The 22,283-nt window shown below is 39.2% G+C and overlaps 1 protein-coding gene across 6 annotated transcripts in view; it reads left to right on the forward strand.

The window, feature by feature from the left end:
• The window catches only part of Tlk2 (tousled like kinase 2), a 97,303-nt gene that overhangs the window by 46,317 nt on the left and 28,703 nt on the right, over nt 1-22,283 (forward strand). For 5 of the 6 annotated variants that reach the window (XM_021178491.2, XM_021178490.1, XM_021178494.1 and 2 more), the window contains 6 exons: nt 8,691-8,786; nt 9,893-9,985; nt 15,169-15,279; nt 15,860-15,996; nt 17,835-17,987; nt 21,628-21,694. In XM_021178491.2, coding sequence (XP_021034150.1) covers nt 8,691-8,786; nt 9,893-9,985; nt 15,169-15,279; nt 15,860-15,996; nt 17,835-17,987; nt 21,628-21,694 — 657 coding nt within the window. The remainder of the gene's footprint in view (nt 1-8,690; nt 8,787-9,892; nt 9,986-15,168; nt 15,280-15,859; nt 15,997-17,834; nt 17,988-21,627; nt 21,695-22,283) is intronic. The other variant, XM_029483035.1, reaches the window with a different exon arrangement.

Raw genomic sequence — 22,283 nt, forward strand, 5'->3', positions numbered from 1 at the left:
TNCGCACCACGATGTACAACGTCCACAAGCAGTCCTAGAACTCACTCTGTAGATCAGATTGGCCTTGAATTCAAAGATCTGCCTTTCCAAGGATTAAAGGCACGCACTACCACACCCAGTTGAAGATGTATTTATAGTTCATGTATTTGAGTGTTTTGTCTGCATGCATGTCTGTGCACCACATGTGTGCACTGTCTGCAGAAGAGAAAAAGATGTTCCCCTGGAACTGGAGTTAAAGGTGGTTGTGAGCTGCCATGTAGTGCTGGGAGTTGAACCCAGGCCCTCTGGAAGAGCAGCCAGTGTGCTCTTAATCACTGAGCCACTTTTCCAGCCGTAACAATCTTTAAAAAGTTCCATTTTCAGGGCTGAGATACAGAGACAAACTAACTGACTGCTCTTCCAAAGGTCCTGAGTGAGTTCAATACCCAGCAACCACATGGTGGCTCACAACCATCTGTAATGGGACCCGATGCCCTCTTCTGGTGTGTCTGAAGACAGCTACAGTGTACTCATATATATACTCTGTGTGTGTGTGTGTAAAATTTTTTTTAGTTCCATTTTCCCCCCACTATGAAGGATTTATTTAACATAATCTTGTTTTCACCCAATCTTTTCAGATGCTCATATTATGTATATAAATTTGTCATTTTAGCTATAATTGAGACTTTGTTATGCAAATTATTCTAAGGCCTGAAAACTATTAAGGAACATTATAATATTACAGTTGTTTCATTGTTGGGCATTGCAAAAGCCAAATGATTTTTATTGGATTCACTGAGAGAAACAGTTGTAGTTACTGATTTAGTTTTCATTGAATTAAATAATTCTTGTTGTCAAAGTCTAGTGGATCTGGTTTTAAACCTTTGTCTGTATGTATGTCCATATGAATACATGAAAAGGCTAGGGTTGATACTGGGAAGTCTTCCTTGATTCTGTTTCCACCCATCTGTCTGTCTGTCTTATTTATTTTGAGACAGGGTCTCTCACAAGACTGGCCAGTGAGCCTCCAGTATCCTCCTGTTTCTGGCCCTAACATTGGGGCTACAGACATGTTCTGCCTAGCTTCTTCATGCTTGCATGGCAAACATTCTACCCACAAAACCATCTCTTCAGCCTTTTAAAACTTTTTTTTTTGTTTATGATTTTTTTTGTTTGTTTGTTTGTTTTTGTTTTTTTCGAGACAGGGTTTCTCTGTGTAGCCCTGGCTATCCTGGAACTCACTTTGTAGACCAGGCTGACCTCGAACTCAGAAATTCGCCTGCCTTTGCCTCCTGAGTGCTGGGATTAAAGGCGTGCACCCCCACGCCCGGCCTTTTAAAACTCTTAATGCCAACCTACTGTTTCTTTGAAAGCTCCTTTAAAACTATGTAGGTATTTTCTCTTTGTTTAAAAAAGATGTGTATATGAGTGTGGTATGTATACAGAAGGCTGCACTGCTACACCCAGTTTTTTGTATGAGTACTTAGGGCATGAATTCAGGTCTTTATTTCTGTATGCCAGGCATTTGACTAAGAATCCATTCCCCCACTGTTCTCCTTTCTGTCTTTTGTTGTCATTTTAAATTTTAATAAAATATATATAGAGAGTACCAAGTCTCAGTCATTGTTGGTCATTTTTTAAGAAATATTTTCAGTAAAAATCTAGCATTGGGGCTAAAGAGATGGCTCAGTAGTTGAGCACTAAATGTTTTTCCAGAGGACCCGAGTTCAATTCCCAGCATCCACATGGCAGCTCACAACTGTCTGTAATTCCAAGATCTGACAACCTCATACAGACATACAGGCAAAAGCATAGCAATGTGCATAAAATAAATAACATTATTTTTGAAAGATCCAACACCAAACTAATGTAACATTTCTAAAACTGCAGAATTCCCATCTTTCCCACCATTCTGGGAAATTCATTTTGAGAAATTGAAAAAATACCAAACAGTGGAAAATGGTAAGACAGTATCACTATATACAGCAATTGAGAATTAGCCAGTACCATCAAATAATTATTTTCAGTTTTTAAGAAAAATGTATGCTTATATAAAAAGATGAAACCCCACCTCCCACACTCCCTTTCGTTTTCCACTCACACACGGCAGCTCACAGGAGGTTGAACTGTATCATTCTCGTGTATCTTCTAAACATTTACATATATGTATGTGTATCCATCACCATACAAAGTCCTAAGCTTCATGAAAGAAAATTTATGTTGATGAAAGTCATCGTAATCCTTCAGTCTAGGCTCATCCCCTAACCCCCTACACACACATTGTTTTTAGGCATCTTTTTGTTTTTCATGGATCTATATTGTGTTGCACTTTACAGAGATATGTAGTATTTTATCTTAAGAATTTTCCATTGTGTTCTTGGCAGGCATGTCAGTATTTCCCAGTATTTATTTGGCTACCCTAAATCAGTCCCAGGTAAATTTCCTGGTATCTATATGCTAATACACACTAATTTAGTGTTTCAAGGAATGTTTCCCTGTTCTCAAAGTCAAAACCAATCCATTGTTGTATAGCCTTTTCATATTCCACTTCCAGTCTTCATAAATCTTACTTTTCCTTTTCTGCATAGTTCATGGAATGCTTTTCTTCCTGTAAGGACAGTTTACTCCCAAACAATCTTGGTATTCCCTTCTCTCCTGTGACATTGCCTCATATTCTAAATTCTAGTAAACAAATTGGCTCTTTGTAAATCCATTCAGTTCTCCTGAATCAATATTAGACACACCATGTTTTCCCTTGGTCTGTGCTTTAAGATATGTTTCACTGGTCTCTGTCAAGTCTTGATGTCACTCTGTGTATTTATCATTTTCTCCAGCTTCTGTTCAGACTTTTTTTTCACTTCTTCACCATCTCTTGACTTCTTGCTAACCTTTAGTCTAATATAAAGATACAGGTGCTTGGAGAAAAGGTTCAATGGCAGAGCGTGCCTAGCATACATGAGGCTTGGGTCAATCTTTAGCTCCACTTGGAGCTAAGTATATTACTTTAATATACTTCTTGCCTTGGTGCCAAATGGACCCAGAGGCTGTACTCAACTGCTGGGCAGAGACCGCAATGTTCCCCTGGCCTATTTAAGGTGTGTGGCTTAGGCTCCGTGAGCTGTCTAGCAAGGGTGACCTTGAACTTTCACTCTTTTCCACTTAAATATGGCATTTATAGGTGTGCAACACTACTCCTGGTTTATACAGATTTTTTTTTAAGATTTATTATTCATTTTATGTGAGTACACTGTCTCTGTCTTCAGACACACCAGGAGAGGGCATTTGATCCCATTACAAATGGTTGTGAGTCACCATGTGGTTGCTGGGAATTGAACTCAGGACCTCTGGAAGAAGAGTCAGTGCTCTTAACTGCTGAGCTATTTATCCAGCCCTATACAAAGTTCAAAAATTCCTCCCCACCCCCATTAATACCAAGAATACAAATAAGCTCTTGTACATGCTTGGAAAGTGTTAGTTGTCAATTTTATTTTTAATTGTGTGTGTGTGTAGTATGTGTATCTTTGTGCACATGTGTATAAGAGCATTAGAGGCCAGAAGTAAATGTTGGGTGTGGTGTTTTACTGTATAACTTTGACTTTATTTTTTTGTGACAGGGCCTCTCACTGAACATAGAGTTGAACAATTGCCTAGACTGGCTGTTGAGCGATTTCTAGGGATCTGAATTCAGCAAGCATTTTCACTGAGCCAACCCCTTCACTGCTCAGTTTTACTTTTTGTAAAGATTTATCTTTATTTTAAATTATGTATATATGTGTATCTGAGAGGTATGTATACATGAGTGCAGGTTCCTAGTGGTGTCAGGTACCCTGGAACTGTAGCAAGTGTCTACATGGGTGCTGAGAACCTAACTCCCACACTCTGGAAGAGTACACTATTAACTCCTAAGCCGCTTCTTCAGCTTTATTTTATTATATTTTTTATTTTTCCAGTCAGGATTTCTCTGTGTGTCCCTAGCTATCCTGGAACTTGCTCTGTAGCTCAGGTTGGCCTCTAACTCAGATCTGCCTGCCTCTGTCTGGCTACAAATAATTTTTGAAGTAGGAAATTGGCTCAGTAGTCACTTCATCAAATGATAATAGATAGCTTTCTCCTTTTTTATTATATGTTTTGGGTTGAGACAGGGTCTTAAACATAAATTTAGTCCAAGCTGGTTTGGAATTCATGGCCTCAGTATCCTAAGTATTGCTTGCTTCATTTCCTTTGATTATTGTAATAGCCTAGTGAATTTGTTTTTCTGTGTCATCATGTGTGCATGTATATGTGCTGGGAATGACCCTAAGTCTTGGCACATGCTAAGCATATGCTGTACAGCTGAGCCCTACTCCCAGTCCTGGCTCCATGACTTTCCGTACGTGGAACATTGGTAAATACGACCATTGTTTCTGGTGTTCCTATTGCTGTGGGCTTTATTTACTCTTTCGCCAACTGATATGGATTTGGATTGTTAGAAATATTTGGATCTTAGAAATTACATTGCTGTAGCATTCATATGAAAGCTGCTTCTGTGTACGTTTTCATTTCCTTAGGTATGCTCAGAGATGATTTTACTGGGTCATTTGGTAGCTACTTTTGAGGAATTGACGGAATTTTTTTTCCCATAGCAGGTACACTACTTCATGTTCCCCATCAGTAAGACACTTTTCCTTAACTTAGAGAGTACATTGTGATTTTCATTTATATCTCACAAGTAAATACTTTGTTTTATTTTTTGTTTTATTTGGTTGTTATAGTTAGTAGTCATTTATGTATCTTTGGTGAAATATGTACTGAATTCCATTGCTCTTTTAAAAAATGAGAATTGTGTGTGTGGAAGGGTGGAAGTGTGGTCAGAGGACCATTTAGGGATTCTGATCTCTCCTGCCATGTGGGCTCTGGGCATGGAACGTTTGTTATCAGGCTTGGTGACAGGAACCTCTACACAATTAAGCAGCTCACCTTCCCCCCATCCCCCACGCCTTTCTAAATTCAGGTTATCTTTAATGTTGAAATATAAGAGGGTTCTGTGATAGTCCGGCTGAAGGCCCTTACCAAATATTCCTCTCATATATTGGCGGGCAGAGGGCTGTGATTCTGTGTCGTGTCCTTCCTTGGGTGCTGCTCATAATTGAACTCACAACTTCATGTGTGCCTAGCGTATCCCTCAGCTGTCTCTCTAGCCGCACATGGGGTCTTTTGAAGAACAGAAGTTGTCCAAAATATCCATTTCCCTTCTGTTATTTATGCTATTGGTTAGATCTAAGAAGGAGTTTTCTAATCCAAGGCTATACATTTTAGTTCTATACTTTCTTCTAAGTATGCTATGTTTTTAGCTGTTGCATTTAAGTCTGCCATATATTTTGTTTTAAATTTTGGGTGATTTAAGGAAAAGAATTTACCTTTATTCTTTTGTGGGTAGGTATTTAATTACCACAGCACTTGTCACAAAGACTATGTTTCACCCACTTAATTATCATGCTACCCCATCAACAGTCAGTTGACTGTAAATGCTGTGAGTGCTTCTGGACTATAATAATTTTACCTTACTGATACACACGCCTCTTTCTGTAGCAGCACCCCGACCTCCACCTCTGAGACAAGCCCATATGAGTCTTGATCTCCTGATTCTCCTATTTCTGCCTCTGGAATTGATGGCATTATAGTTATAATCTCTCCCCCCTTCCTCTTTCCCCTGAAATAGGGTCTCATGTACCCTACTTAGGTCTGGGCTTTCTATGTAGCTAAGAATGACGGTGAACTTCTTATTGTCCTTCTGCCTTTACCCTCCAAGTACCGGAACTGCAGGCATGCACCGTATGCTTAGCTTGTTTGTGGTCATTTAACTTGTCTTTCTTAAGTTTATTGTTCTTGGCTTTTTGTTGTTGCTCTTGTTATTTGTTTGAGTTTGGGAATTTTTTTTTTTTTTTTTTTCTTTTTGAGACAGGTTTCTCTGTGTAGTCCTAGCTATGCTGAGGACCAGGCTGGCCTCGAACTAAGATCCACCTGCCTCTGTTTACTGAGTGCTGGGTTTAAAGACGTACACCACCATTGTCCTGTGGGTTGTTTTGTTTTTAAGAGATGGTGCCATGTAGTTCCTAGTAACACTGACTGAAAATGACCTTGAACTTGTGACCTTTAACCTCCCATAAACTGAGTTTACACACATGAGTCAACAGTTTATTCCAACAAATATTTATTGAGTGCCTACTTTTTCTTTCACTGTTGAATAGTGAGCCTTGGGCCTTGTACTTCCTAGGTGAACTCAGTAACTGACACATTCACACTTTTCAGTTTCTTCCTTTTATTCTGATATGGGGTTGGGGGTGGGGCTGAATTGGCTAGATTGCCTTGAAGTTGTGATTCTCCTGCCTTGGCCTCAAATAGCTAAGATTATAGGCCTGTACCACCAGATAAAATTTACTTTTAATTATAAACTCCCTTTAGGTAGACTAGGGTGTGGATTGTGTTCAATTCCCTTGCCCATATGCTAATAGTTCTTAACCCTGTGCTGAGACATTGCAGGTACTCAATAAATTGTTATGACATGAATACATAAAAGGGACTGTTTGTAGACCAGGTATAGACATCTGTAATCTAGACACTCAGAAATTAGAGGCTAGAAGGTTTTAAGTTTGGGTTCAGCCAAGGATATATAGAGAAGCACTGTCTTTCTATATATTCTAATATATATATATATATATATGTATATATATATTATTTTATATATATACACACACACACACACATACTAGATATAGTCTTTATATTCTATAAAAATAAGAAACAAAAACAAAAGATTGTGATGTACCTGGCAATGTGGGGAGAAATGGCTCAGTGCTTAGGAGCACTGTTGTTCTTTCAGAGGACCAGAGTTTAGTTTCAGGTATCTATATTGGGCAGCTCACAAACACTTGTAACTCCAGGACCCCAGAATCTGATAGACTCCTCCTCCTCCTCCTCCTCCTCCTCATCATCATCGAAAAGGAGGCCTAATGAAATGACCTGCCTTAAAAAGGTCACAGCATAAGTCCCTAAGAGAAATTATTTGTGTGAATTCTTTAGCTTGTTAATAATTGTTGTGAATGCACACAGCCTGGGGTCTCTACTTCATTTAACTAGCTTGATAACTTTTCATAAGTGCTAGGTTTCACTTAAAATTTTTTGTCTGTAAAATAAAAATAATAATCATCACTTTAATAGAAATTTTTGTGCATATGTATGCATGTTTGTATCTGTACACAGGTACCTATGTTGGTACATGTGGAGGCCAGAAATTGATATTGGATGTTGTTCCTTAATTATTTCTCCACCTCTTTTTGTTGTTGTTGTTTTATTTTGTTTTGTTTTTTTGTTTTTATCTTGTTTTTCAAGACAAGATTTCTCTGTGTAGCATTGACTGTCCTGGAGTTCACTCTACAAACCAGGCTGGCCTCAAAACTCAAGAGTTCCACATGCCTCTGCCTCCCAAGTGCTGGAATTAAAGGTGTGTGCCACCACCGCCTGGCTAAATCATATAAATTTAAAACTTACTTTGGGCTGGAGCTGTCAGTTAGTAGTAAAGTACTTACCTAGCATATGCAAGGTGGGGTCTTGTCCTTAGCACCACTCAAAGCAACAACAAATGACCCACCATACCTCACACACTGTCATTTAAAATATGATCTGGGGAAATGACTCAGAAAGCCATGTTCAAGCATGGAGACCTAAGTTTAAATCCTCAATATCCAAGTGAAAAGCTAGGTATGATATACCTATAATCAGAGGACTGGGCAGACAGAAACAAGAGGATCCCTGAAGCATGCAGGACAGCTAGTCTTACCAGATCAGTGAACTTCAGATACAAAGATAGGCCCTGTCTCAAAGAATAAGGTCTCTCTACCTTATATTTTGATAGAGGAAGACACTCAACTTTGACCTCTGGCATACGCACCTGCACGCGCACACTCACACACACACAAAGTGTGCTCATATGTCAGCTCAGCAAGTAGAAGTATTATGAACAACCCAGAATTTTGAATATTTCTCTGCCCGTGGGTATTTTTGAACTTGAGACTTTCATGAGTATTTCCAATTCTATTTTAAAGCTTTGTTCATTTATTTTTGTTCTCCTTCTTAAATCTTGTTTGCTCATTCACTCATTCTTAGTCAGTATGTATGTGCACACTGCACACTTGTGTGAGTTTATGTGCACCATGTGCGTGCAGGGGCCTGAGAAGATGAGGATGTCAGCTTCCCTGGAACTGGAGTTAGAGAGAGTTATGAGCCACTTGGTGTGGCTGCTGAGAACTGAACTCGGGTCCTGTGTAAGCAGTAAGTGCTCTAAAGAGCAGAGCCGTTTACAATTTCATTTCACAGTCCTTTCTACTTGGACTATGTGTTTGTCCCCTGTGTTGTATATATCACTCACTTTTTCTGACAAAGGCACATTGAAACTTACATGCAAAACAAATTATAGAAATAACTACCCAATTTGTAATTTGTGTATAAAATAATTTATGATCATTTGATTATTTCAAGCTTACCTTCAGAAACATGAAGGTACCATATCCAGCTTTTGGATTTCATATTTAACTTGTTTTATTTTCCTCTTGGTCATGACTTCTGACTTGCATTAGAAAGGTTTGTCTTATAAAGAGGTAAATGTTTCTATTCATACACACTTATGGAGAAAGATGCAAAACTTTCCTGTGATTGGTGATGTACTTTTATTATAGGCTCAACAAAACAGTCCTTCTTCTACGGGTTCTGGCAATACAGAACATTCTTGCAGCTCCCAAAAACAGATCTCCATCCAGCACAGACAGACCCAGGTAGGTGGGGACACTGTAGAGCTATATTCAGGAATAGACCTAACCATATAGAAAGTCTGTAACTCTTCCCTTTACCTTTGACTAGACCCCATTGTTTAGTATTTCTGGTCCTTTGGAAGGAATTTTAACAGGCTTTTCTTTACTGTTGTGGTAGGCATGATTTTGCTGCAGCATGGTATGAAGACAAGAGCATACATTTTGAAGGCTTCTGGGCCTAAGTGCAAATTATGGCTCTACTGTTTGCATTTAATGCAAAATTAGAGTAATTCCAATCACCTTAGGCAGTGGTGACAGTAGGCTTTCAATAAATGTTAATTTTAAGAAAGTAGTTTATTTCCTGTACTTTGAAAATGTTATACCAATAAAATTTCTTCCTTAAACAGTCTTGAGAAATTTTCTGACAGAGACTCTTCTAAACATTAACATGGTGTTTCATGTGCCCGTAAATCCCAGCAGTTTGAAGACTAAGGCAAGAGGATCTTGTTTTCAAGGCCAGCTCAGACTGTCCCAGGAAAGTAAGGAAATGAAAAAGAAAAAAAAAAAAAGGAAATTATATTTTAAAAGGATAGTAGATCTTTGCTCCAACTGTGTTTTTCTAAGTTAGGTTATTGGGTGTTCTTGTCTGTGTTCCTCTCAACACAGGATGCTTGTCAGTTAAGAACTCTATAAAAGATTTTTATTTTATTGGAACCACCAGTGTTTGGACATTGAAGAATCCTAGATAGTTGAGCACTCAGAACTTTTTTTCCTTTCTTCTTTCTTTCTGTTTCCACTAGGGGGCACACTTGCTCCTCAAAACTGCATCCCGTCTCCTAAAATCCTTTCTAGTCAAATCTGATTTCAGTTCTATGGTGTTGCATAATTTTTATTCAATGTACAGTATTGTGAGAATTTGTATAGTTAATTCCAGAAGCAATGTTATTGCAGTACAAGTGTTGTGGATGTGGCTAAGGTTTGGAGGATGGGGTGAGGAAAGCAGATTCATTTCCTGAGTTACCTGTGCAGCTATTGATGTTAGCAAGTGCTGCTTCCAAAAAGCAAGGAAAATGTGATGGCATGTAATGCTTTGTGACTAATTCTAAATTTGTTTGCTTTTGTCTTTGTAGTCTGACCTCACAATAGAAAAAATCTCTGCACTAGAAAACAGTAAGAACTCTGACTTAGAGAAGAAGGAAGGAAGAATAGATGATTTATTAAGAGTAAGTATAAGGGTATGCAAGAGACTTTATAACAAGCACCACTCCTGTACACTTGGATCATGTGCACGTTGTGGATAATTATGATAGCCAATTAACACAGGAACTGAATCATAGTCTAAATACCTGCTTTAAGTCGGAGAATTTGCAGAGTAGTATTTTGATATTTGGCTTTATGTTAGAGAAGTAAATATGTGGGGTTGTAGTTCATATAGAACTATTGGATTAAGTTTCACATTTTTACCATTTGAAAATAGTCATTTTTATATTCTTGCTTTTTAAATTTTTCTTCTGAGACATGGTCTTCCTCTGTTGCTTGACTGCCCTAAAACTTAGTGTCTAGATTAAGCTAGCCTCAGACTCTCAGTGATGCCTGCCTTTACCTCTGCCTCCTCTGAGTGTTAGACTTAAAGTGTACAACACCACACCTGGCTTTCACAATGTTAAACGATTTACTGGTTATTCCTATACATGCCACATACCTCATACTATATACATGCAGGAGACCATGGGGCTCAAAAGAGGGCATTGGATTCCTTAAAACCAGAGGTAGTTAGTGAGCCACTGTTGTGGGGTACTGGGAATTGAATATGGGTCCTTTTCAAGAGCAATAAGTGCTTTTAACTGCTGAGCCATCTCCAGTCCCATTTCTTACATTTTCAAAAGCTGTGTTTTTGGGACCTTTTCAGCTCATTCTGGATCTTTGGTTTTCTGCACCATGTGTGCGTGTGTACATGGCTGAGTCCCACTGTGTAGCCTAAACTGGCCTTCAATTTATAATCCTCCTGTCATGGCTTCCTAAGTACTGGAATAATAAGCCAGTGTTACCATGCCCAATATACCCTAATGTATATATTCATATTTACCTTTCTTTCTCTTCCTCCCCCCCCCCACTTTTCCTTGATTTAGTATCTAATCATTTATTTTTACTTATTTTTGTTTTTTTCAACTTTATGTATGGGTATTTTGCCTACACCATGTATCTTTCTGTTACCCTTTGAGAGGGCATTGCACTCTACAATTGGAGTTACAGATGATTGTGAGCTGCCATGTGGTGGCTGAGATTCAATCCTGGGTCCACTGCTAGAGCAGTTGGTGCTCTTAACTGCTGTGTCTCTAGCTCGTAGCTTTACTTTTTTTGAGACAGGGTCTAATGTATCCCAGGAAGCTATTCATTACTGTTTTGTTTTGTTTTGTTTTGTTTTTTCGAGGTAGGATTGCTCTGTGTAGCGCTGGCCGTCCTGGAACTTACTTTGTAGACCAGGCTGGCCTCAAACTCAGAAATCCGCCTACCTCTGCCTCCCAAGTGCTGGGATTAAAGGCGTGCACCGCCACTGTCCGGCTTGTTCATTACTTTTTTTAAAAGGTAGTTTGTGTGCGTCAGCATTCATGTGCTTTGGGTTATGTATAGAGGTCAGAGCAGAGCCTTAAGGAGACACTTCTTCTCTTCGGTGGGAATCCCTGAGATTGAAAGGATTCAAACTGTCAGGCTTAACCCACTGAGCCATCTTCAAGTATTTATTAGTCTAAGAAATTTATATTTTTGCCTGGACTCAGACTTACAAGTAGCTCTAAAAGTCAGCTGGTATCTCTTGGCGGTTTGTGCCTGCAATTTTTCTTTGGCTTCCTTTATTCTATTGGCTAAAAGTTTAGCAGATTCTGCAAGCTCTGATTTTTCTTAGTGCATTGTTTCTTCAGAGGAATGTGCCAGTGCATATGTTGGGACACCTAGCTAGGGTGACAAGACCCTGAATCTTTGATATTATGTTCTTTAGAGAAACAGAATATTTGTAGACTTTGCTACATCATTTTGACTCCACATTGAAGCAAGACAGAATCTATAAATCCCAGAGACTATCTATCCTTACAAAAAAAAGTTGAGAGCACTCAAATTGCATACACAATACAACTCAAGCATATTTGATTTTCTGTCTTCAGTTTTTTGGTTTTTTGTTTGTTTGTTTGTTTTGTTTTTTTAAGGTTTATTTATTTATTTTATGTATATGAGTACACTGTAGCTGTACAGATGGTTGTGAGCCTTCATGTGTTTGTTGGGAATTTAAAATTTTTTAGAACCTCTATTCGCTCCAGTCAGCCCCGCTTCTTCCGGTCAACTCCATTGGCTCAGTCCCTGCTAGATCTGGCCCAATGTACACTGTAGCTGACTTCAGACACACCAGAAGAGGGCGTCAGATTTTATTACTAGTATTTGTGAGCCACCGTATGGTTGCTGGGATTTGGACTCAGGACCTTCAGAAGAGCAGTCAATGCTCTTACCCACTGAGCCATCTCCCTAGCCCAGTTCTTTGTTTTCTATAACAGGAATGTCCCTTGCTTACTAAAAGGCACATTGACCACACACAGGTCAAGGTGCTCTGCTCTATAAGGAGACCTGGATTCTTGTTCCCAATGTAGGTTTGAACCATTTTAACCCTTCCATTTTCCCCCCAGAGCTACTTGGCCACAAACTTCTGGAAAGTATGGAGTATTTGTCCATTGCATGTCCAGCAGCCAGTTCTGGGAAGGAGATGCCCAACTTTATCCCGATGAAGCCCAGAATGTGCTTTGAATATAGAATTTGTCAACACTGACCCACCATTTTTTTTTTTATTTAATGATTGGGTCTTCTTTAGTGCTGAAATTAAAGCTGTGTGTCACATTGCCTGCATCTTCAAACTGATGTTCTCATTCCTCATCAGAATTACATTCCTTGGGCCTCCTTATTCATAGTTGTTTCCTCATATTCGAATGAGAAAAGCCATTTATTTTTAAGCAACAGTCTTACTTACATTTTGGTTGTTTGCTTGTGTGTGTGTGTTTTGTATGCACATGTGTTGGGAGATCAAAAGGGCATATGGCATTCTAATTTTGCACTTCTTTTCCTTTGAAACAGCAATCTTCTCCCTGGAACTAGCCTTAGTGTGTTTCTTCCTCTGTCCTTCACAGTGCTGGGAGCAAAGGTGTACACAGCTGTGTCTGGCTTTTTATATTGGTGTTGAGGGTTTGAACGAAGGTCTTAAGAGTATGTAACAAGCACTCTTACTCACTGAGATATCTTTCCAGCCCCGTGGAGTTGTTTTTTGTTTTTGGTCCACTTGGATGCTAATTGAGTTGACAGCTAAGATTTATAGTGAGATTGTCTTTCTAAAAAATCCTTAGTCAAACTCCAGTCTCAGAGTTAAGTCCAGCGCAGCTTCTTAGGACTTGACAGGGATTGTGGCTTTACTTATACTTCTCTATCGCCTGACCATTTGTCAAGATGATGGGTGTAGCTCAGTGGCAGAGCACTTGTGTACATGATGGGGGACAGTGTTGGAGAGAGATCCATATTGAGATGGTGGAATGTGGGGGACAACTCAAACTCTAACTCAGCTTTACTTTTAGGTCCCTTTGTCCTTCACCCTCATCTTCTACCTACTCATGATCCTTTTTTCCTACTTGATTCCTTGCTTGTCTTCTAGAGACTGACTCAGGGCCCCTTCCAGTTCTCTTTCTGTTGTTACAAAACATTCTGACCAACAACAAAAAGGATGAAAGTCTATTTGACTTACATTCCCAGGCTCACTGAGGGAAGTCAGGGCAGAAACCAAAGGCAGAAACTTGGAGGAGTTTAGAATGGGAAGCAGAAGCATAAAAGAACACTGCTTGTTGGATGGCTCATTGACACACGTGTAATTAGCCTTCTTACATAGCTCAGGACCGTTTCCATAGGGATGGTAGAGTCCTCTTTGGTCTGGGTCTCCTGCAGTCAACCATAAACGTGCCTACAAGCCAATCTGATCTAGGCAATTTCTCAAGAAAAAAAAATTTTTTTTTAATTTACTTTCAGAAATAAAAGTTCATCATGCATTTTCCCACTTTAGTAAGATGTTGGGTATGACTGCATTGGGTACTGTCAGCCAGCTCTTACTCCCAGCATGGACTTGTAGAAACTGTTGATGTTAGAAACCACAACTTTACATGGCCACAGAAGACTTGGTGAGAACATTCACCTTCCAGAAGTAGATTAGATTTTGTATAGACATTCTTGGTCTTTTGCTTAAAGGTTTTACAATATGAATTAGATAGTCACACTTACCTAAGTGCAGTAAGACTTTTCCTTTGATAACATGGTCTATAGGATTCTGTAGTAATAACAGGTATGCCAGTATAGAGAGTAGATATATTTACAATGGGAAACTGTTTGACACAGGCTGCTTTAAAACTGAAGCTGAGTTGTCACACACCTTTAATCTCTATACTTGGGTCTCAGAGATAGGCAGATCTCTGTAGTTCACAAGGCCTGGTGTGTAATATTTCTAGTACATCCTACAGGGTGAGCTCCTGTCTTAAAAAAACAAAAACAACAAAAGACACTGGAGAGATTGCTTATTGGTTAAGGACAATTGCTGATCTTTCAGAAAATCCAGATTTGCTTTCCTAGTAACTATGTGGTGGCTCACAAGCATCTCTAACTCCAATCCAGGGAATCCAGTGGCTTCTCCTGGTCTTGGAAGGCATGCATGTAACGCACAGACTAATGTGCAGGCAAAACACCCAGACACACACACACACACATATACACACACCATCTTTTTTCTTTCCTTCCTTCTTTCCTTCCTTTTTTTTTTTTAAAGCTGAAAAAAGTCAGGAAATTTTATTGTTTAATAACTGAGTGATAAATTCAGAAATTTTGAAGTCAAATTTGGCCTTGGGTTAGTGGTTCTTTCTCTCTCTGTTGTTTTAGGAACCTTGAGTGTTTCAAAGTATTTAGCCCATCCTGTAAGATTCTGACCACAGCTAAATTATCTATATGTGCATTCTCATATTCTTGAAGCAAGATCTTCTTATTTCTGGTTGGTGTGGGCATGAATGAATGTCTGGGCTTCTCTGGGGAGAATCATCCATGAGAACTCATGTTCCTTTTCTCTTTAGAAATAAGCTTGGTATGTAGGTCCTTGGTCAACACATGTTTAGCATACTTACTCAAGGTCTTGGATTGATTCCATAGCACCACCAAAAACAGAATGACTCTTACATAAACAACACTTACATAGTAACATAAGGATTGATTAAAGGGGTGAAGTATTTCCTTTATAGAGACAGACTTACAAAGCAAATAGTAATGATTTTTTTCTCTTCTTAGAAAGTATTTTCTGCTAATCTATCTTCCTTAAAACTAATTTTAAAACCTTTTCCCATTGAAGGCCAACTGTGATTTGAGACGACAGATAGATGAACAGCAAAAGATGCTAGAGAAATACAAGGAACGATTAAATAGATGTGTCACCATGAGCAAGAAGCTCCTTATAGAAAAGGTTAGTGACAATGAGCCTGGAGTGTATGTCCTAAGGGGTTTTAGTGTGTGTCACTTTTTAAACATTTATTTATTCTGTACACAGTGTTCTGCCTGCATATATGCCTGCACACCAGAAGAGGGTGTCGGATACCATAAGAGATGGTTGTGAGCCACCATGTGGTTGCTGGGAATGACCTTTGGAAGAGCAGTCAGTGCTCTCAACCTCAGAGCCATCTCTCCAGCCATTGTCAACACTTTCTTAACTGAGATAAACATATTGAAATGTAGAATTTCTGAGGAATAAAGTTCTTATGACAGCTAGAGTTTTTTTTCCTTGCATGTACACCAGACCTAGATTCTTCAGGTGATAATATGGACATGATTTCTGACTCTATTTCTTTGCGTATGAGTTTGATAGTTTGTTTCTGTTGAGTTTATTTCAGGTGTTGGATGCCTCCTCCCCTCCCTTCTTCCTTCTATCCCTTCTCTTCTCTCCCCCTTTGAGATGATATATGATTTATCAACAGTATTTTCCTTGATAATACTATAATTATCAGTTTGTAAAAATGCTAATTATTGTTTTGTTCCTTTTACTTCAGTCAAAACAAGAGAAGATGGCGTGCAGAGATAAGAGCATGCAGGACCGATTGCGATTAGGCCACTTTACTACTGTCCGGCATGGAGCCTCGTTTACTGAGCAGTGGACAGATGGTTATGCTTTCCAAAACCTCATCAAGTAAGTCAGCTGCCAGGATTAAGTAGAGGAATTTTAAATGTATTTGGATTTTTAAGGTTTTCTGTAATTATAGTTGGTTTTTAAAAAAAAAATGTAGGATTGCCAGGTGGTAGCGGCTCATGCCTTTAATCCCAGCACTCAGGCAGATGCAGGTAGGCAGATCTCTAGTTCAAAGCCAGTCTAGGCTACAAAGCAAATTCAGGCCAGCCCAGCTTACATGATGAAAACCCCCATCTCAAAAACAAAACAGACAAACTCTGTCTGTCTGTCTGTCTGTCTTGAGTTATATATCTAATACTGGTCTTTTAGCTTTATTTATTTTGATTTGTTAGGTCAGTTTCATCTAAGACTGGAAGATATGTGGCGGCATTATATTCTTATTACTAATAATTAACTTATTTTCTGTAATAAGGATTGAAACTAGGGTCTCCTGCTTGGTGGGCAAGCACTGTACCATTGAGCTAAATCGGCTGCATGTCCATTCAGGACAGTCTCTTAACTTTTGACCTCCAGGCCACAGTTAGGACTTAGGTTTTCTTCCTCACTTTTCTCTGTTGAAATAGATTGTTTAATATGAATTGGAGAGGAGAACATGTTACTACTTGTGAGTGACAACGAACCGTAAAAGATTGAGTCCCGAAAGAAAAGTACAAATATTGATGCTATATGTAATAAATACCGATGAAACATCAACTTCAAACTTAGTTCAAGAGTTTTTTTGCTTTGTAAATATACCAAATATGTGGTTTGGGGTTTTGTTTGTTTGTTTGTTGTTTGAGACAGGGTTTCTCTGTGTAGCCCTGGCTGTCCTGGAACTCACTCTGTAGATCAGGCTGGCCTCGAACTCAGAAATCCACCTGCCTCTGCCTCCCGAGTGCTGGGATCAAAGGCGTGCGCCACCACACCCGGCTTTGTTTGTTTTAATAAGAAAAGGCTGTCACATGAGATAATATCCAGAAAGGAAAGCAGAGTAGCATCTTCCCTATGAGTGAGGCAGACCTGTGCAGCTGAAGTGTACTAATACTAAGGCTGTCTGTCATACCAAGGCATGCCATCCCAGGACACCTTGACCAAGAAGCACAAATTGCCCATTCTGTGTTCATGAGTGTGGAGTCAGAGGGTTTGCTGCTCAAATCTCTTATTAGTGTAGCTTCAGCTGCATAGTGTGCACAGACTGAATCTAAGATAGGATGATTAGTTGCCAATTAAGATATATAATGAGATTGTTTAGAAAATTCTTTAGCCAGGCTTGGTGGCGCACGCTTTTAAGCCCAACACTTGGGAGGCAGAGGCAGGTCTGGAGTTTGAGACCAGCAAGTTCAGGGCAGCCAGGGCTACACAGAGAAACTCTGTCTAGAAAAACAAAAATAAACAAACAAAAGAAACCTCTTAGCCAAACTCCAGTGCGCTAGGCCAGTGTACTATATATAGTTTTTCAACATTATTGTTGTATGGTAATTAACAGAGTTAAGATTGCAAGGCACTCAGGACTTCTCATAGGGTGGACATTTCATACCAACTTTTCCTAATGTAATACAGATTTTATTTTCTTAGCTTTTAAAAGGGAATCTGAAAATTGTTCCTTTCAAGTCTGTAAGGTCCTAGCAGGTATTTATCACTTTCCCTTACCTTTCAGTCATTGTCATAACTAGTTCCTTAAAGTACAGGCTCCTTCCAACAACATTGCCACTGACTGAAGGCTAAGCACAAATCTCTCTTCCACGAGGCACGCTTAGCACTCATGAAGTCTGTCAGACATGCAGGTGAAAAGTTGTTCACATGAATTCCACAGCAGTGGAATTTATTTACCTTCTGTGTCATATTCTTTATATTTCTAGGCAACAGGAAAGGATAAATTCACAGAGAGAAGAGATAGAAAGGCAACGGAAAATGTTAGCAAAACGGAAACCCCCTGCCATGGGTCAGGCCCCTCCTGCAACCAATGAGCAGAAACAACGGAAAAGCAAGACTAATGGAGCTGAAAATGAAACGTATGTTCTTGATGCTATAAAATGAAATACCCCTTTTCTCCAATACAGGTACCTTGTTGAATATCTGTGGAAACACTTTGAAAGAGGTCCCTGGGGTTTAAATTTTTATTTTTATAGACATGTGAATGGATTTGTTCAACTCAAAAGCTATATAAGATATATTAGCTGGTCCATCCCATAATCAGCCACCAAACGCAGACACTATTGCATATGCCATCAAGATTTTGCTGAAAGGACCCTGATATAGCTGTCTCATATGAGGCTATGCCAGTGTCTGGCAAATACAGAAGTGGATGCTCACAGTCAGCTATTGGATGGAACACAGGGCCCCCAATGGAGGAGCTAGAGAAAGTACCCAAGGAGCTGAAGGGATCTGCAACCCTATAGGTGGAACAACAATACGAACTAATCCGTACTCCCCAGAGCTCGTGTCTCTAGCTGCATATGTAGCAGAGGATGGCCTGGTCAGCCATCATTGGGAAGAGAGGCCCCTTGGTCTAGCAAACTTTATATGCCTCAGGACAGGGGAACGCCAGGGCCAAGAAGTGGGAGTGAGTGGGTGGGGGAGCAGGGTGGGGGGAGGGTATAGGGGATCTTTGGGATAGCATTTGAAATGTAAATGAAGAAAATATCTTTAAAAAAAAAAGATATATTAGCTGATTTTTATAGCCAGAAAGTTTGAAATGAGAAAGAAAAGGTACTGTTACTTCTGGACAACATATACTTTGTTTGCCTGTTGATAATAAATATATCACTAATAATTTTCATGTATGTGTAGCTCTAGGTTAAAATAAATTTGTATCATTTTATGGTAATTGATATTGTCTCATGAAGATGATCTGGCTAATATTTTAGAATGCTCTTTATTGGCTAAAAGAGTACTCAGTTAACACAAACTTAGAAGTAAGCCAAGATGGGCTGGAGATAACTCGGCGGTTAAGAGCATCAGCGGCTCTTGTGAAGAGCCAGAGTTCTCTTCTTAGCTTTTACATGGCTTCTGACAACTGTCTGTAACTCTAGTTCCAGGAGGTCTGGTACCCTCTTCTTACCTCTGAGGGCACCAGGCATGTATGTAGTGCACAGATGTACAAGTAGTTAAAACATCCATACATATAAAGTAAAAAGTCTTTAAAATGAAAAAGTGTAAGGCAAGAAAAAAGTGGTTGCTATTTTAGAAAAAGAATACTTCACACTGGGCAGGTGATCATGTCTTTAATCTCCGCAATTAGGAGGCAGAGGCAGGTGGATATCTGTGAATTTAGGGCTAGCCTGCTCTATAGAGCGAGTTCCAAAATAGCTAGGGCTACACAGAGAAAACCTGCCTCCAACGCCTCTCTCCCCCCAAAAAGGAGTATTTTATGATAAGACAATTCTTGACCTTCGAAGTGTTCTTCCTACCTCCCATCCCCTTGTCCCCATGTCCCATACCTCTTTCTGGAAACTTATGGAAAACACTAGTATGGCATTTCTCAACTCGTGGGTTGTGACCTCTTTGGGGTATAGGACCCTTTCATAGGGGTCACCTAAGACTACGAAAAACACAGATGCTGCCGGGCAGTGGTGGCACATGCCTTTAATCCCAGCACTTGGGAGGCAGAAGCAGGTGGATCTCTTGAGTTCAAGGCCAGCCTGGTCTACAGAATGAGTTCCAGGACAGCCAGGGCTACACAGAAAAACCCTGTCTTGAAAAAAAAAAAAAAAAAAAAAAAAACCAAAAACTGATATTTACATTATGATTCATAACAGTGGCAAAATTATAGCTATGAGGTAGCAACAAAATTAATTTTATAGTTGGGGGTCACCACAATATGAGGAACTATATTAGAGGGTTGCAGTATTAGGAAGGTTGTCAGTCAAAAGTTATTACATAGCCATCAGACACAAGAGAGATTGAAAGTCCTTCTCCTTTTCTTCTTTTGTCTTTAGTTGAAAGTAAATTTCTTGTCCAAAATTAGGACAGAGAGAAGATGCACACACACACACACAGTATTATGTACACAAACATTAAAAAGGCAAAATGCGTATTATTTTGCTTTTTAATGTTTATATATCAATATACAAAACCACATTAGCCTATAATCTATGCCAAGTGTACTACTTAAATTACAACTGTGTTAACAAGTTCAGGAACTGCATCTTCTTTTGTTCCAGTGAGAAAGATGCTTAACTCCAGCCCTCACCCCATGTATACCCAATGTGTTAGGAAGTCTTACCTTTGACACGTGCTTGGTAAGTCTATGTTAGATGCTTATTTTATGCCAGGCCCTGTTCTGGATTGCAGATCTTAAAGGAAACAACCCCAGTTTTAGGAGTTCATAATTTATACAGGGGGGGACAATACCTAAATAAGCCAAAATTCCAATATAGTGATAAAAGTGTCTGTGGTAAACTTAAGTTTGAGAAACACTTTTGTTAATATAACAGTATTTTAAAACTAGTATATTTTGTATCAGAAACGCCAGGCATTTTATTTGAAAGATTCTCTAGACATCCCAAGTCATTGTTTTCTTTGATGAGTTCTGTGGTTATACGTAGTAGGGTCTACCCTCCAGTATTACTTGAAAATTATTTATTACCAGTGCATGAAACCATTGACTTAAAAATGATAAAAGAAGGTGTAGAGTGTGTGTGCATGCATGCCACGAGTACACACCACCAAACACTAATTAGATTCTAATCTAGACCAGTAAGTTCATTAGTGATTACCAGATGGAGTCTGTAAAATCCAAGCGCGGGGGCATTCAGTCCACTTCTTAATTACAGGATCTGAGACTTAGCTCTTGTGTCTGACCAGAAGCCAACACAGGCCTCTGCAGTGAGTTACATTTATCACTTCCTGATATGGAACCTGTTAAAAACTGTCATTGTCGTCGTTGTCGTCTTTTTCTCCTCCTCCTCCTCTTCCTCCTCCTCCTTATCCCTCCTCCTATTCCTCCTCCTTCCATTTCTCCCCTTTTCATGGGATGGAATGGAGTAGCGGGTACAGGTGTTTCTGCAGCCGTGGCTGATGCAGCAGCCCTGGTGCTTGTGGTGTTACTTTTTTACTCGCATCTTTTCCCTTAGCTTAAGCCACAGGTTGGTTGTGGCCCTTTCTGTGAGAATGCAAAGCTGTGTCCTGTTTGTCCTGGTAATTTAGTAGTCATGTAAATAGTGACACTTAAACCTTTGAAGGAGGTGAGTGTGGGGAAGGTGAAAATGGAGGAATAAGACCTAATAATAAAGTGAACACTTTATTCTTAGGATGGAGGATGTGTGTTTGGAGTAGTAGGTGGAACTGAGAGTGAGGGCTTGTCCCTCACGTTGGCCCTTGCTTCATTGCTCTCTAACATTCTATTCCGTAGTTGCAGCATTGTGGTAGCTGGGTGTTATGATGTATGTAACATGCCACTAAACATTTGGTAATAATGGAAAAATAGAGCTTACATGCTTTTCTTTTTTCTCAAATTTTTGAGTCTTCTTTACATCTCATGTGAAATTAAGAGTTTCCTTAATTTGATCATGGGACTTCAAAATAACCTGGCTTTTAGTCATTTTAAACATGAAAACCATATATACTCTAGGAGCATATTAAAGTAGTTCTGTTCAAGTAAGCATGTTATTATTCATAGGATTTACTGAAATTGCTACCATTGTTTTTCAGGTTAACGTTAGCCGAATACCATGAACAAGAGGAAATCTTCAAACTTAGATTAGGTCATCTTAAGAAAGTAAGTATGATGGGAAAATCTTTTTTTTTTTTTTAAATTTTAAACAAATTTTTTATTAGATATTTTCTTCATTTACATTTCAAATGCTATCCCGAAAGTCCCTCTACTCTCCCCCTGGGGAAAATCTCTTTAAGAAACGTAATTTCCACTTTACATTTGAAACAGAAATGATTTGGTCATTTGAACAAATATAATTAATTGTAGCTTTGCATGCTGCAGGAATCCCGAGTTGCTGCCGCCACTGTCATGTCTTGTAGTCTAATGGTTGGATTTTTATTTTCAAGTCAGTGAAAGCACTTAAGTGAGAGTTTGTTTTATGCCAGTGACATATTGGTAGAAAATGTGTCTATTTTATAGAGCTGCCCACATGACTGTCCTTAAAATAGAAATGAAATGTACTGGACTCGTACACCTGAAATTGATGGAAGAACTCCTTTGTTATTAGTAGCTCTTATTTTTTTTGCCTGAAGTAACTAAAGAAAATAATATCGTGGGCTGGTGAGATGGCTCAGTGGGTAAGAGCACCCGACTGCTCTTCCGAAGGTCCGGAGTTCAAATCCCAGCAACCACATGGTGGCTCACAACCATC

Source organism: Mus caroli, chromosome 11, assembly GCF_900094665.2.
Source record: "Mus caroli chromosome 11, CAROLI_EIJ_v1.1, whole genome shotgun sequence".
In the NCBI taxonomy this organism is placed as follows: domain Eukaryota; kingdom Metazoa; phylum Chordata; class Mammalia; order Rodentia; family Muridae; genus Mus; species Mus caroli.